Source organism: Aethalodelphis obliquidens, unplaced genomic scaffold, assembly GCF_003676395.1.
Source record: "Aethalodelphis obliquidens isolate GAN/ISIS:26980383/991018 unplaced genomic scaffold, ASM367639v1 scaffold48, whole genome shotgun sequence".
Lineage (NCBI taxonomy): Eukaryota > Metazoa > Chordata > Mammalia > Artiodactyla > Delphinidae > Aethalodelphis > Aethalodelphis obliquidens.
Window position 1 is genome coordinate 14484012 of NW_020837992.1, and position 17004 is coordinate 14501015.

The 17004-nt window shown below is 40.0% G+C and overlaps 1 protein-coding gene across 2 annotated transcripts in view; it reads right to left on the reverse strand.

The window, feature by feature from the left end:
* TSEN15 (tRNA splicing endonuclease subunit 15) overlaps positions 1 to 17004 on the reverse strand; it is a 139068-nt gene that overhangs the window by 87837 nt on the left and 34227 nt on the right. The window contains exons 4-6 of one of the 2 annotated variants that reach the window (XR_003427984.1): positions 15524 to 15665; positions 12544 to 12677; positions 8680 to 8788 (exon numbers count right to left, since the gene is read on the reverse strand). Coding sequence is in view for 1 of the 2 variants with exons in the window: in XM_027083043.1 (XP_026938844.1) it covers positions 14958 to 14978; positions 15524 to 15665 (163 nt within the window). In the remaining variant the exon portion in view is untranslated. Of the gene's footprint in view, positions 1 to 8679; positions 8789 to 12543; positions 12678 to 14142; positions 14979 to 15523; positions 15666 to 17004 lie in introns of those variants that run through there. The other variant, XM_027083043.1, reaches the window with a different exon arrangement.

Below are 17004 nucleotides of genomic sequence, written 5' to 3' on the forward strand. Positions count from 1 at the left end.
GCCATGGCTCACGGGCCCAGCCGCTCCGCGACATGTGGGATCTTCCTGGACCGGGGCACGAACCCGCGTCCCCTGCATCGGCAGGCGGTCTCTCAACCACTGCGCCACCAGGGAAGCCCAGTCCATGATCTTTTAATGCACCTACTGGCAAACCCAGTCCAGTGTCCTAGAATCTTGCCAATCTGTAGCAACTCCGCCCCATAGGATAGGAAAGAAGGAAGAGGAATAAGGAGCACGGTAAGAGAAGCATTGTTTCTCTTCTGTAAACCTAAGGCGTATAGCTCCATAATACCCATGGGTAATGCATATATGTCCATTTTATCCCATGTATTTCTCTCCTATTTTCCCTCACTAGTTTTCTTCTTGTATTTTCTCTTACCTCATTCTTCATTCACTTTAAAATATATATATATATTTAGCCTTGAGCACTGGAAAGAGTGTTTTTTCATCATGAGACCTAATACCTTCATGAATGTCTCTGATGTTTCATCCTGCTATTAAACACAGGATCTACTTTAAATAATCTGTGACCTTCTTAGAGGAGTTATCCCCAAGACACGGCCAAGTGCATTTTGGCTACTCCTCTCCCACCCCAATTGTGAGGCCGAAATCTGCCAGAGGAATATGCCGTTTTCTGTGTGGTCTGCTGTTTCAGGTCCCTAAAAGGCTGAAGGGCCTCATTACCTCACATAGTTCTGTCCAGTTTCCAGAAATCAGATTAATCAACAAATAGGGTCTGACCCATTATATTTTTTCTTAGAGAATCAAAACAAAAAAGCAAACACACAAAAGCAACCCACACAAACTTAGTGGTTACAGTAGGAAACATAAGTAGAAAAACACAATTAAGCGTGATATATAGACACAAAAAAAGGTGTTCAGACTAATGTCAAATGCTGGTGGACTATGGGCTAGTTGGAGCCTGAAGACATGTTTTATTTGGTTTTTGCGTTTTAAATAAAATTTATCCGACATTTAAAAGTGTGAAAACTTCACACAAAAAACTCACACACACAAAAATAAGAATATCTGGCAACTAGGTCCATGTTGCCACTTCACAAAAATCTCCAGGAGCTGAGAGGCAACTGCTCCCTTTGGCCGAGTGTGTCACGCTCTCTCTGCACTTGCTTCACTCCTGCATGTTGTCTACCTTGTAGGTACTTTGGTTTGCAACTCTGGCATCAAAGCATCACATCTAGTAATGAAAAGAAGTGGCTGGACACACTTCACTGACAGGAAACGTACTGTCAGAGGTGGAGACAACATACGAGGTGAACAACCACACTCCAGGACAGGGATTCTTAACTTCTAATATCTTAGCCAGACACTTTCCTTCTCCTTTTCCCCCTCAATGGGAGGCTGAGGGGTTCCTGCCTCTCTCTAAGATGACCACTTAGTGTGGCTCCTGTGGCATCTCTCTTGCTCCCAAGGGACCAGGTCAATGGGCCAGGAAAGCAGGCCCCCCAGGCCTATCCTGAGGGGCTCTGCTCCTTCCTCCTCAGCTTATTCTGCCTCCACCGTAAGCAAGTGAGAAGACTGGAACTTCCTACAATGTTTCACAGTGGTGTTATATAGAAGGAAGAAGCGTTGTGATGATTCTACTTGAAGTTAGTTTTCTCTGCTAAGCCCGAGATCCACCCCTGCAACTGTTCACGGTTATCTCCACCTCTGTCCTCCACAATTACCTCAATCAAAACTTTTCCAAATCTACATTTGTAATCTTCCCTTGCCATCCTCCCAGAACAAAATATGTTCTGTGTCCAGTATTTCCTTTTTGTATCCTCTCAATCACCTAAGCCATAAACCTTGGAATCATTCTAGGCTTCTCTGTTTTCTGACCACCTACTTTTCCACATCCAAGAACAACCCACCTCCTTGCTATCCGTATGACCAGGCCACCCAAGACGGCTGTTCTCTTGCTCTGTGTACATCCCCTGCTTGACCCGTCCTACACCCTACTCACCTGACAGACCTTCCCTCTAAATCATAGAGCCTAATCAGTAAATGCCTATGTACTTGCCCCTGGCCCCAGCCAGCTCTAATCTTTAGATCAGAACTATCTCCACTAGGATAGTTTGTCAAAGGAGTGGTGAGGGGCACGCCCACCTGCTGGTTTCCCTGGCAACGGATGAGCCAAACTCAATTCCCCCTATAACTGGTAACTTCCCCCTCCCACCAGGAGCAGAGACTGCTGTGAGGTCCTGCCTGCTTCTGCTGCCACAGTTGGGGAGGGGGAGGTGTCACTCCAGGACCTTGCTTCAGATATGTAAGCTCCCCCTAGCCATTAAACCACGGATGTCTCCGTCACTGACTCTGGGCTCTTTCTTCAGTATTGAGGCTGGGTAAGTACTGGGCTTGCAGGCCTGTGGGGCACAGCCTAGCACTATCTTTCTTACATGCCATCTTCTCTATCATTTGTGTAACCAATCTAGTTCAATCTTTTACACAGAATATTCTAGCAGTCTCTCTAAGTCCAGTCCTACCTACTCCATCCCTCTAGGTTCTAACCACAGCACAGTCAGAGTGATTTCTAAAACAGACGTCTGTTCCTGTTCCTCTTCAGCTTAAACCCTTTATTGGGCCCACTGTTTGCATCATGGATTCCACCCAAGGTTCTCAATGACCTGTTCCTGGCCTGCCCTCTAGACCTGACTGTCCACTATGGTGACCACAAGCCACATATGGCTACTGAGCACTTGAAACAGGGCTGGTCCAAACTGAGGCTGTAAGTGTAGAACATACACCAGATTTCAGAGTTAGTACAGAGAAAAAAGAATGTAAAACGTTTCAGTAATAACTTTTATATTGAATATGTACATGTTGAAATAAAAATATTTTGCATATATGGGTTAAAAATATATTATTAAAATTAATTGTCCTTGTTTGTACCTCTATTAACGTGGCTTCTAGAAAACTTAAACATACATATGTGGCTTGCATTACGTTCTAGATGTTTTTCTTACCCTTTATGTTTTCCATCTCATACTCTGCTAAACACCAGGCATGCTCAGTGACTAAGAAAGCAAGCTATGGTATTTTATAATCTTATACAGCACACTTTAAATGAAAATTAGAATGCCCTTGAACTATCATACCCTATTCCTCCTGTGATGGCTTTAAAATATTTGCACAGATCCCTTGACACTCCTCCTTTTAAAAGGTAGACTCTAATTCCCCTCTCCTAGAGTGTGGACTGGACTTAGTGACTAAGTAAATAAATAGAATAAAGCAGAAATATCACTGTGTCATAAAAAGTGTTGGAATTTCCTCCTCCTCTCCCCCTCCCCCACCCACCTCTCTTAACGATGATTCACTCTGAGTGAAGCCAGCTGCCTTATCATTAAGAGATTCAATGAATCAGCCCTATGGGGAGCTCCACATGACAAGGTACTGACACGTCCTGACAACAGCCATGTGAATGAGCCATCTTGGAAGTGGATCCTTCAGCCCCAGTCAAGCCCTCAGATGACTACAGCTCTAGCCAGTGTCTTCACTGTAACTTCATGAGAAAACATGAGCCAGAATCACCCAGCTAAGCTGCTCTCAAATTTCTGAACCACAGAAACTGTGAGATAATGTTTGTTGTTTTCAGCAGCTGAGTTTTGGGATAATCTGTTACATAGCAATAGATAACTAGTACACCACTCATGCCCTAAATCCCTCCACATTTCCACCCGAGGATAGGAAAAGAAGAGAGAAGAGAAGTTGCTAAGAGCTCAAACTTAGGTTTCACTTACTTAGACATCAAGATTCACTTCAAAACCATCCCCTCTATGAAACTTTTTCTAACAAACCCCAGTAGATTCCCATATGTCTATAAAAAAATTTTTAATTAGAAATGTTTTCACACATTTTGAATTCAGTGTCTTATCCAAAAACATTTCCTGTTTTAAAATTAACTTTTTAGAAATAAAAAGTTTTCTGATAAATACACACAGAAATGTTGGAACAATCTAAAAAGAAGGGAATTTAAATCACCTGACATGTGACCTCACTGAGGAAAACATTACTGATATTTTAAATATCCATTTCACATATAATTTTACATAATAATATTATCTTGCATATGCAGTTTTTCATCTTCTTTTTCTCATGCAATGACCTTGCCTCTCAGTTCCTTGATCTCCTCATATCAGCTACAGACTCTATTGGTCTGGCTCTAGACCAAACCTTTGCTCCTCAAAGTGTGGTCCACGGACCAGCTGCATCAGCATTGCCTGAAAGTTTGTTGAATATGCAAAATCTAAGACCCCATCATGCTCTCACCTCAAGACATTTGTACTTGCTGTTTCCTTTGCCTGCAAAGCTAGTCCTTGTATGACTAATCCTTGCAAGACTCATTCCCTCACTGCATTTTGGTCTCTGTTCCAAGGTCACCTGCAGAGAAAAGCCATTCCTGACCTCTCTAACTAGAGTTGCATTCCTGTTGCATTCTACCCTCTCACCCTGCTTTACTTTCTTCATAACATTTATTACCACTTGACATTATTTTAGATGTATTCATTTGTTTACTTCCTTCCACAAATATTTAGGGAACACCCACTATATGTCAGGCACAGTTCTAAGGTCTGGGGACACAGAGGAAAACAAAATAAAGTCCCTATGTCCCCCACACTAATGTAAGCAGGCTCTACAAATACAGTTTGTTAGTTATTATATCATGTTTCTTTACTTATTCATTCCTTCAAGAAGAGGCCCAATCCCTACCATCAACAGAAGGCTCCATGCCAGGGCCCATGACTTAAACCCACCCTGAACATTCCAGCTTCTATTTTGAGGGAATTTTTCAATGTGTTTTTGTGCTGTGCTGAGCTAAGTTTAACTCAGTTGCTTTCAATCCCAGTGAATTATCCCAGTACAGCTTCCCTGTAGTGGAAATTTCCCTTACTTGATGTAAGCCGCCAACTACATAGCTAGTAGTTGTCTTATTCTTGTGCAGTTTATCTGACTTCAAAGGGTTCCCCAAAATGGGACCAAAAACTTTTATCACCATCATCATCATCACCAACAGCAGCAGCAGCAGGGTTAGGCCTGATAAGGTTGACAGGAGCCAAGTTTATCTTTGGTGTCCTCCTGCATCCTCTTCCTACCCTAGTGGGCACCTAGGGCCCATTCCTTGGAGGCCTGGCTCCCAGCGATTTACATGTATTCCCTCCTAAGGTGGCAACTTGCACATCAATGGGAAGTGCTTGGAGACTGCAAAGGAATGGCATACGGATAGCTCATTATGTGCAAGGCTTTGTTTATCCCCGCACAGTCATTTCATCATGCAAGGAAAATACAACCTAGAAGGACACATTTTGTCCGTCATTTTACAGATGGGAAGCTGAGGCTCAAAGAGATTACCTACCTCTCCCATGTCACTCTGGATGGTCTGAAGTCAAAGCTCTGCCCTTCAAGCCTCCTGAGCTTCAAAACTTCAAATTAGCACATTTCTCATGGTAGATTATCAAAGCCCATGATTGGAAGAACTTTTTTTTTTTTTAATACAGTGGTGGAGGTGAGAAGAAGTGATGAAAGTGTTGATGAAAAGGGAAGGTTTATGCAGCAAGATCTTTCAATTACAGGTGGACCAACATTTAAGATAGAATGGATCTCAGACTGTCTGCACAAACCCCTTCATTTTACAGAAGTGGAACAGTAAGGCCCAAAGTGGGTGAATTATACTCATTTAAACCTAAATTTAATTTAATAATTATGAGTAGGGAATTGCCATTTCTAAGTAGAGTTTCCAAATTTAGCAACGTTTTCATGTCTACATTCCCTCCAAAAACTGTTGGATAAGTAAAAATGCACAGGTTTGGCATAGGAAAGGATGTGTAATATTAAGTTTTAAAGAATGTGTAATATTAATAAATATTAATAAAAATATTAAGTGGATATATTTTGTTTAGAAACCTCTGTCTTGATTTGTCAAAACTACTAAGGGAAAGGATCAAAATATAATGTATCTCATAGCATAAGCATGTTTACAAGAGCATATAGCATCTTTCTTGTGGCCCATGGAACACGGGGCTCCCCTTTCTACATGCGGGGCAGAAAGACAGTTTTATCCCTTAGAATGGCAGGGATAGGACTGGGTAAGGAGCAGTCCATTTATAAACTCGAATGTGATCAAAGAAAACGTTTATTGAGCTCTTACTCTGTGCCAAGTGTTTTTTTGTATTGTTTTTGTTTTGTTTTGTTTTGGCCATGCCTGGTGGCTTGCGGGATCTTAGTTCCCCCACCAGGGATTGAACCTGGGCCCCAGCAGTGAAAGTGTTGAGTCCTAACCACTGGACTGCCAGGGAATTCCTGTGCCAAGTACTATATTGCCAATAGGTAGGGTATGGTCTGATTGGTAAGATATGATATACACTAAGGAAATTATGTACTTCTTGTGAGTATAAATATACATGTTAACAATAATTAACACCTTCTGTTGGCAAATGTAGAAGGATAATATTTTGATGTATTAACCGAAATGTTTTCCCTTCTCAGTAATTCTTGTTACCTGTGAACCTCTTCCCATACAGTCTTTCTTGGCACACTGCGTTGGGGATGGGATTATACTACAGAACAAAAGAGGAAAATTCTTGCCTTTTGAGTTTCAAAACGTGAAATCTTGGCAAAAACAATATGTTTGGAAGAAAAACAGATCTGGGAATGGTCATAGTATTTTCCTACTCCTAAAATAAGATAAAACTAGGAAAAAAAGAAAAAAAAACTGGTGGCGGGGAGAGGTGAGAGCAAAAGCAGAAGAGCTAGACCCTTGACTGGGTCACTAAGCAGAGGCCTGTACTCCGTTCCCTCTGCCCTGACCCCCTCTGGCTGAGTTCCCACTGCAGAGGAGAAACAGTAGACACTCCAGGGGAAATCCTCTCATCCAAGATGAGAATCTGTGGCCAGCAGCCATCCCCCAGCCACCCGCTGCTGCCTCCAGGCTCGGGTGAAACCTCACAGATCCCAGACCCTTATGGACATTCACCTAGCATTTTACTGAGACAGCAGAGAAGAACATCTGGCTAGGAAAGCATATCGGGATGGAGAGGACCCGAGATGGCCGAAAAGCTCCCCCCACGTGCCATGGAGTTCAGGGAAAGAACGAAATATTTTCTAAGTGCCCGAGCGTATTGAAAGAGTACTGAAAGATCTTGTGGCCAGAGATCAGGACACAGCGGTGACTGAGGTGGAATAGAAGCACTGCGGGATGATACTCAATTCAGCCAATGCCAGCATGGACTGATGGGAATCCCTGGACTGGTGTCTACTCCCAACTTTCTCTCCCTAGCCCATGCTAACACACTCTGAAAGCCCCCTAGATCTACATGAATACCCCAGGTTTGTGATCTCATTAGATAATAATCCAGCCCCCGAAAAAAGCCCCCAGTTCCTCACAAACCCAGTCCCATCCACGCATCCATACTTAACCAGCTTCCTTCAGAAATATTCTTGCAGGGTTCAACTAAATCCCCCACGCTACCGGCACAAATACTTCCCCCCATTCCCCCATTCTTAGGAAGTAAAGACCAGACAACATAGTCTGTGCAACAGCCCATGGTGCATCAGAAGAGAGAGAAGAGTAAGGTCTACAGTTATCCTGGGTTCCTGCTACATAAAAGATCTCCCTTTGGAGCTCAGCTATTAAATCTAGAACCTGACAATAAAAGCGGGGGAAGTTTCTCTTCCAAACTCTCCTCTGACCCTCAGCCCCTAGGTTGGCCCTTTTCCCACCTCTGTGTCCCTCTTATAAAGTCCTCTCACTATCTCCCCATTGCAACCTGAAACCCATTCACATATAAGTAAGTGACTCGGAACAGTCTGAGGTTTAACTTCCCCTCCTTCTTTGCTCCCACAGCTAATCAGTTGTTAAATTTACCTCCTTGCTACCTTTCCTCTGCTTTTCATTATCTGGGAGTGCTGTTCTCTGACTATCCCCTCTTCTCAGTCCAGGAACACAGTGGACTTGCACTTCCTCTTTCTTGAAGTTCATCATGGCCAGCCATGTGACTCGCTTTGGCCAAAAAAATGTGGGCAGGGATGACATGCTGCTTCTCCTGGAAGTATTCAATTGCTGTATGTGACACTACAGCACTTTCTTCTTCCGACCGTTGGAACCAGCAACATTCTAGCTGTTGGAGGTTCTGTTGATCTGATTCCCAGTTTCCAAGTCTATGTACAAGGACTTGTAATGTGAGCAAGAAATAAACATAAGTTTAACTAATTCACTGGTTTTTACTGAATCTGTTGGAAAAGATTACAAGAGGACACGACCCCCCGTTGACCCACGAGCTGGACCAGGGCAATTGGAGGCTTCTCACCCCTCCCCTGTCCTTATAACGTATGCTCTGCCCACAGTTCCCACAGTGGGAGCCATTTTCAAGGATGCAGCCTTGAGATAGTAATGTGTTGTTGAGACCATCTGGACTGAATACATGACTGAATCCAGTTAAGGCCTCTATATAAACTTTTAAGATCCTGGAGGGTGGGTACAGAGATCTACTTATCTTGCGGCTGCCCAAGATAAGCCTTGTATGTAAGTTCCCTTGCTTATTAAAACTGCCACCTACCAATAGAAGTGGCCTGCCTCTTTCTTCAGTCTCTCCTTGCTCTCTCTACAGGAGCCAGTTGCAGATTTCACCTGGGAAATTCCTTAGGTTGTAAACCAGCAGCATCATAATCTTGCCCATCCTAACATACCTGGGCTACTGTTGGGTTTCAGGCTCTCATCACTTCTCATCTGAGCTCTAACACAGGCTACTCAAAGTGTGGTCTGTACACAGGTGTCAATCCACAAGATATCGCTGGTCTGCAATTAGGCAAGTACAGAAATTGAGAATAAACATTTAGAAATTCATATAACAATTCAACTGATTAACTTTATCTGTTGACTCTCTAATAATAAATATTTGGGCTTGTAGTCCCCCCAAATCTTAGCACTGGGCCTTTCCATGGGGTCCTGCAAAAATGCTTCTCAAATTAAATTGGATCAAGGCTTCATGACTAAGAAATAGAATTACGGTAGGATTCTAAGCAATAGCAAGCATATCTGGGGGATATTTATGGTGTAAGACCCTTCCTCATTGAGTGTGAAATCATCATTTAAAAATTTCCTGAGTCTACTCTTCGTACCAGCACAAAATTTAGCTCCAACAAGCAAAGAAACTTTCTGAGCTCTTTCTCATTTAACATTAATTATTGTTTTAGGTTTGCCTACATAACAGCATGGAGATGATCGTATTTATTCTTTGGAATAAAACTTATAAATATATTGCCTATGAATATGATTTTCCAAATTACCCGCACACAGCTTGACATTTTGATACATTTGTTCAAGAGTCCAAGAGGATAATGTAACTGATCCCTAAATCACTAAAAACTCCCTCTACGGGCAGTAGTTGAGAGTCCGCCTGCCGATGCAGGTCCCGGTCCGGGAAGACCCCACATGCCGCGGAGCGGCTGGGCCCGTGCATGGCCGCTGAGCCTGCGCATCCGGAGCCTGTGCTCCGCAACGGGAGAGGCCGCAGCAGTGAGAGGCCCGCGTACCGCTAAAAAAAACAAAAACAAAAAAAAACTCCCTCCAGGACTAAGTAGAGCTAATTTTTCTCTTCCCAAAGCCTGTTTGACACACATTAATATATTTCTCTGCACCATACAAGACTCTGAAAAGAACAGGGGGCTAGATATTAAGAGACCTGGCTCTAGTCCTCATTACCCACTCACTTGCTACTACATGAAGCTGTTGCTTAACCACTTGGTGCCCTAATTTCTCCACCTCCTGAATAAGCATAATAAATTAATAATAGCAAGAAAATAATATCAGCTCTGTTGTGAGAATCAAAATAAAGAGTACTGAAGTACTTGGTAGTGAATAAATTGCTTTACAACTATCATTTAGCATTTATATGTAATACTGCCTTGTAACATTCTCAGTTATCTTGTACACATAGATTTTCTCCTTTTAAGCCAGAAAATAAGTCTTTGAGAGGTACACTGTGTAATATTTCTCTGTAACTTGTACACATAGATTTTCTCCTTTTAAGCCAGAAAATAAGTCTTTGAGAGGTGCACTGTGTAATATTTCTCTGTATGTTCAGTCCTATGGGACAAATAATATACATACAATGATTGTTTGAAAATTGTTTAATTTACCAAAAGTTGTTGAACCCCTTCACCATTAAGTAAACCGCATAAACTTCAGACTTCATACACTGCATGATGGGTATTCCTCACTCACACTGGCAACAGTCTTTTAGAGTTTGGCTAGGAGAGTTGTAATTGGCTATCTGAGCTCCTTGAGAGCACAGGTCATATCTCATTCACCTTTGTTACTTCAGCACTTACCACAGTCATCTAAGCACAGTTAATGTCTGAAGATAAATTAGCATGGTAATAAATTAATGAACTTTAATTAAATACTTCCTTAATAGTACCTCCATTTAGTACTCTGCAATCTAAAAAGCCAATCTTTGTTTGATTTTAGTTAAACTGATTTTTAATCTTCCAGAATCATCTAAACATTTTAAAAGCAGACCTGTCCAATAAGTCACGTGATTTCCCCACACTCTTCCCTTAGTTAGCCCAAGCAAATTCTTACTCAAAGATCATTAAGCCAATTAGGCTGCTGCAGTGTTGGTGGTAAGGAATGGGACAGCTCTTGGTCTGAAAGGAGGGAAAATTGTACTGATTGTTCAGAATACGACACTACTCTGCATATGTGAACAGTCAAGGTAAAATACAGCAGATGAGTAAAGTGCTTCTGTCTAGAAGAACTATAAACTTTGGCAGGAACCACTGTGCTGCAGCAGTGAAAGGCCTCCTGCTGGGGCTGCAATGGAAAAAGTGACCTCAGAGAGGAATTCAGAACTAAAATTCTCAGAAAGATGAAATATCACGAAGTTTTGGTTAAGTCACTTGGTTCCAGGAATATAAAAGTGTAAAGCTGTTTCAGTTTTTTAAAAAACCGCAGATTACATGAACTTTGTAGATTATTATTCTATTCTAGTTGTAGCTTAGAATTCCAAAGTACCTCCACCCTCATGTTCTTCACAAGAGACCTGTGGTGTTTAGGAACACATTCTCCTAGAGGGGCCCAGGCAAGGAAGCAAAATAAGTCAGTCTGGAGTCATTGGACCTAGATCACTCAGCGTTCTACTAAGCCATCCCAGCGCAGAGGGTGCACTCACTAGGGACCCCAAAATACACAGGCAAAGACAGCACTAGAGAGGAATCATTGCATACCCTTTCCCCCACCCTGCTCCCATCTAGAGAGGGGCTTCCCTTTAACGGAAAAGTTTATAGGTATAACAGCAGCAGTTTATGTCTCTCACCACTGGGATTTAGCCAGTTCAATGAGTGTTTCAGAGCTGGGATCTGTTGCTAGGTGATCTGCTCTTGAAATTTTATCTAATATATTGGGCTTTTGCAAGGAAAAAATGAAATACATCATGGCATATGGATATGAACAAAACCATAATCTAGGAAAAAACACCCACCCTGGCCCCAAACAAGCTTTGATTTTTTATTTATTTATTTTTTTGTGGTACGCGGGCCTCTCACTGTTGTGGCCTTTCCCGTTGCAGAGCACAGGCTCCGGACGGGCCTCTCACCGCGTGGGATCTTCCCTGACCGGGGCACGAACCCATGTCCCCTGCATCGGCAGGCGGACTCTCAACCACTGCGCCACCAGGGAAGCCCCAAGCTTTGATTTTTAAATATAGATTTATATTTTGAGTAAAGCATGAATCAAGTCACATATTTAATGTCAGTAGACAGCGTAATTTTAGACTCATGCCACAAAGAAAAAGGGAGGGGGGTATGAGCACATAAAACTTATTTATATTTTTATTTATGCTATTTCCCACAGATTGAAAATAAACTTTCAAGAGCACCACTTCTCAAGTTAACTCATTCCTGAAGTCTGAAAATTTTGTGCTTATTTAGCAGTGCCCTCTGGTGTCCAAACGGATCATTTTAGTTTGCCTTCAGGCAAAAAGTAAACCATTAAACAAGTCTACAATCAGCATTCATTCATTCACCAAATACTTATTGAGCACTTTGTATATGCCAATTTGTGGAAGGTGGTGGGATACACAGATGTATAAAAAAAGACATGGTTTGTTATGACTTATATGTGGAATCTAAAAAATAAAATGAACTAGTGAATATAACAAAACAGAAACAGACTCAGAGATACAGAGAACAGAATAGTGGTTACCAGTGGGGAGAGGGAAGGAGGGAGGGGCAAAACAGGGGTAGGGGATTAATAAAATAAATATGTAAAATAAATATGCAACAAGGATACATGTACAGCACAAGGAAATATAGCCATCATGCTGTAATAACTTTAAAGGGAGTATAATCTATAAAAATATTGAATCACTATGTTGTATACCTGAAACTACTGATAAAGTATAATACTGCAGATCAACTATACTTCAATTAAAAAAATTTTTTAAAGATACAGTTCTTTGTTCTGTTCTTAAGGAGCCCATAGCCTAACAAGAAAGACAAGTGTAAATGCAATTACAAAGTTACTTGATCAGGCAAAAGAAATCACTTTACCTATTTTTCACTAAAATGAGACTGACAGAGGCGGGTCATCTCCATTTCCAAACTGTCCTGGACCATTACTCACACTAGCAGGTATCTGGCTGGCTTTGGACAGAACAACTTCGGTCAAGTACACAGGGAACATTCTGAAAAAGAGTAGACATCCCAGGACATACAGTGAGATTAAGACCTAGTTTTAAAGATTTCTGTAAGAAAGCTCCTTTCACAGTCAAGACACTTCTGGTCTTGTAGTTACATAGGGGCCCACTGGTCACCAGATCTGACACACAAATCTAACATTCATTAAGCCTTACATTTCTTTCTGAAAATGCAGACTGTTTTTCTAGCACTGTAATGAAAGCCCTCAAAAGGAATCAAATGGCAGAGATGCTAAGAACTGATCATAAACTGTTTTAGGATCCTTAGATCTGCAAATTGCTGACTAGGGTTACAGAAACCCATATTGTTCTGAATTGGTGCATCTTTGGGCACCTTCTGGGGAAGCAGAGGGAGTCTGAAGGAGTTGCTGAGACCTTCCATCAAGAAGGAAAGTAAAATTCAAAAAATATCAAAGGAAAGGAGTTCAGGGACTACTATAGATCAAGAATGATGCTTTATACAATTTTGTAATTTTCCTACTTTTGGTCATTTTTCCATTCTTGTAATTGTTGTTTCCCAGCGTAATTAGCCATGACTTGCTCCTAACCAACAGAATATGGCAAAGGTGACAGGATGTACATGACTACATTACATGATATTAGGAGGTCCATCCTGCTGACTCTCTCTCCCTCACTGGCTTTGAGGAAACAACCAGTTGTGCTGGCAAGGCTCATGTGGCAAAGAGGGTGGCCTCTTACCAACACCCCACTAAGCTGAAGTCCTCAGTACAAGTGCCCACAGAGAACAGAAAGCTGCTATCAACCACATGAGTGAAAAAGCAGGTTTTTCCCCAGTGAAGCCTCAGATGACACTGCAGCCCTGGCCAACACCTTGACTGCAACCTTACAAAGGACCCAAATTTGAGATATTAAATGTGTGCTATTTTAAGTTGCTAAGTTTGTAGTGATATTAGTATGCAACAACAGATAACTAATATAGATCTCAGGACACTTTTTTATTTTAAAACATTTTTATTATAAAAGTAATACAAATAGAGAAAAACTAAAATATTGAAGAAAGACAGTCATCCATTTCCTGCCCTGCCATCCTATTATAATCAGTTAGTAATTTATTTTGTCATCTTTTTATTATATACTTGGTGTGTTATTTATAGCCATAGTCATACACATTCATATACTTTTGTATCTTGCTTTTTGTTACTAAATATTTTCTCATGTTTTTCGGTAATTACTAATTTTTAATGTGTACATAACACACCATTCATTAGCTATATATGTTCATTGACTATCTCCCCAGACCAGTGGTTGGCAAACTATGGCCCTGTATTTGCAAATTTTTATTGGAATACAGCCATATCCATTCATTTAGATACTGTCTATGGTTATTTTTGTCCTACAAACAGCAGAGCTAAGAAGTTGTAAGAAAGCCTATATGACCTGAAAAGCCTAAAATATTTCCTTTCTGACCTTTTCCAGAAAAATTTTGCTGACCCTTGCCTTAAACTTTTAAGTCATTTATAATTTGGATTATTATATGCCCCAAAATGTCACTTGAAACATCTTTGTGCATATAATTGTTTATACCTTAGGCAACTTAATTGGGAGGTATTAACAAAAGTGGAAAAACTGGGTTTACTTAAGAAAGATGTTTTTAAGGTTAACACTGTCCCTTACTATCTCTCTTATAATATTCTAGCTTATGATACAGTACAGGTGGTGGTAATAAGAACAGAAGAAAAAGACCCAGTACTCTTGTAGGTAGCAATTCTCTGGTCCCTATTAATCTAGACATGTAATTTTACACTCTGGATGAGCATATTTTTAGTTTTGATTTAAAGTCAACCAAAGAGGGAAGTGACAGTAATTGCAACATGAAAAAACCAATTGAAAGAATACTTTCTACTGGGGATGAAAAAGCAGACTAAAGTAAACTCTCCAGGTGTCAAGGTGTAGCTGAAATGCCATTCCAGGCTAGCTGTAGTGACCAAAAGGCACTGAGAGGGTTGAGTAAGGGAAAGAGGTGGCAGTCTCAACAATGTTCTACCCTTCTGAACACACCCTAGGCATAAACTTGTATACAACTATAATTAAACTGTCTCCAGATGAGAAAGTTCTAGAGCAACTACCCTATATTTCTGAATAAAATAAATTCTTCTATCTGGGAAAGTTTCATTCTTCAAAAAGAAAACTTATGGAATGGGACCAGCTAAGTCAACCCTGACTATCTCTGAGATAAAAGATGAATCGGGCTGATGGGTCTCAATCCGATCTCGTGTGAATAAAGCAAAGCACCGGGAAGCATAGGTGTCATCTTCTAAGGGAAACATTCTGCAACATAAAAAAAAAAAAAGATAAGGATGGACCTTTCCCCCAATAGATAATGTAATTTAAAAGCAAAACTAGGAAGACATGTAATGTGATTATGCCAATTACGCCAACAATATATGTAAAGAAATCATATAAAACACATTTACTTATTAAATTGTTCCTGTCAAAATGTCAACCAATTTAACATTTCCTTAAAGAAGTGTTTAAGTGTTCTCAGAACTATTACTATTATAAGCCTTTACATTCCATCCCAGTTACTCATCAAATCATTAAATGCATCATGACTTCATGAAGTACTCTGGGAAACTATGAAATTTTCTGTAGAGTAGGGAAGTCAAATTATTTTTGTGAAAACAGCTAGGAACATGTTACTTTGAACAGAACGTAGCCATTTCTGAGGTATGAAAAACCAAGTCTTTTTTTTTTCTTGAATGTTCATATTGCAAAAGAAGTGATGGTTCTGTGAATGGATTGATTCACACTTAAAATCATGTCATAACTTTCTTCTTTTTTCAATGTTTACTGATAGTTGCCCCAAAACTGACCTGAGGATCTGGCAGCATAAATCCATCAGTAAGTTTGTAATAGACTATTGTGGAGTCAGACTCCACTATGGCCAAAGTAAAAGACATCGGCAAATCTGGATCACCTTGCAATTTTCGAGATGCCTTCAAGATCTCCCTTATCCTGAAAATAAAGTCACAACACATTTAGCATTCACAATCACGCAATTAATAATAAGATCAAATACTGTAAAATCTTGGAGAAGAGGTAGGCAATAACATTATTTCCATAATGCGGACTCAGGAAATGTATGAAGGCTCAAATATACACATTTAAAGTTGTCTTCTTATACAGAAAATCTTGCAAATAAGAGCCATCTACTGACTTTCAGTCCTTCTCTTTTGTATTCACCCATCTCTCCTGATCATCATACCTGAGAGAATCAAAACTGCATTTAGGAACCAACAGAATGGGACACTAACAGTATTTAGGGCATCTAAATTAGCTAAAGATCCCGGTTACTCATTTTTCCATTTTCCAACTTGGTATCTTACAGTGGAACAATTTGGTATTCAGGTTTGTTTCTTTAAAAATAGATTATAATAAACATTTCCCCATGTTTCTACTGGTGTTAATAATTACAACCTTTATATGGCTATATAATATTCTATTGCTTCATAATTTATCCAATCATTCCCCTATTGCTGTAAAGTTCTTTCAGGTTTTTTGTGAGGAGGAGGGTGCTAATAAAGGTAAGCTGTAATAATCATCTTTCTGCAGGTAGTTGTTTCTTTTTAAATAATTCTGTTGGGTCTTTCCAGGTATCAGAATTATTAGATACGAATATAGATATTTTTGCAGCTCTCAATATGTATTCTGTTACTTAATAAAAGCTAAAAGAAAAATACAGAGAGAAAAAACTTTTTTGTAAAATTATATATCAAACATCAATGTTATAAAGGATTTCAGCTTGCTTGCTGTGGAAAGTAATCTACTAAATCCAATATCTAGGTCTTCAAAACACTATTAGCTTTTGTTTACCACAAACTAAAAATCCTTATTACCTACTCAATAAAACCTGTATTCGATAATTCAGTAAAATATAATCTCCAGAGGAGCTTTCTTAAAAAGGCAAATTAAAAAATGATCAGTTGTTTTTTCATGAAGGTAACCAATTTTCCAGGAATTAGAAAAAGATTTATTAGCATATTAACATGCTACAACTGAATACATAAATAACTCAACACTATATTCTCTTTAACAAAAGTCTGATTTGTCCCTTTAAATTCTACTCCCAACCCTAAGTAAAAATTCTTGTGATTCTTCACCCATCCTACTAGCTACTGAATCTATAAAGTATCTAAAAAGAAAAGTCTCTGCTTTGAAATATTCTTCCTATAGTAATTATAATGCTTTTTAAAAAACCTGTGGTGGAGACAAGATTTTAAAAGTGATTTAAAATAGCAATAAACTTCTAGAAAAGCTGAAATTAAATTGTTCTTGCTAAACCATCATTTAGTCA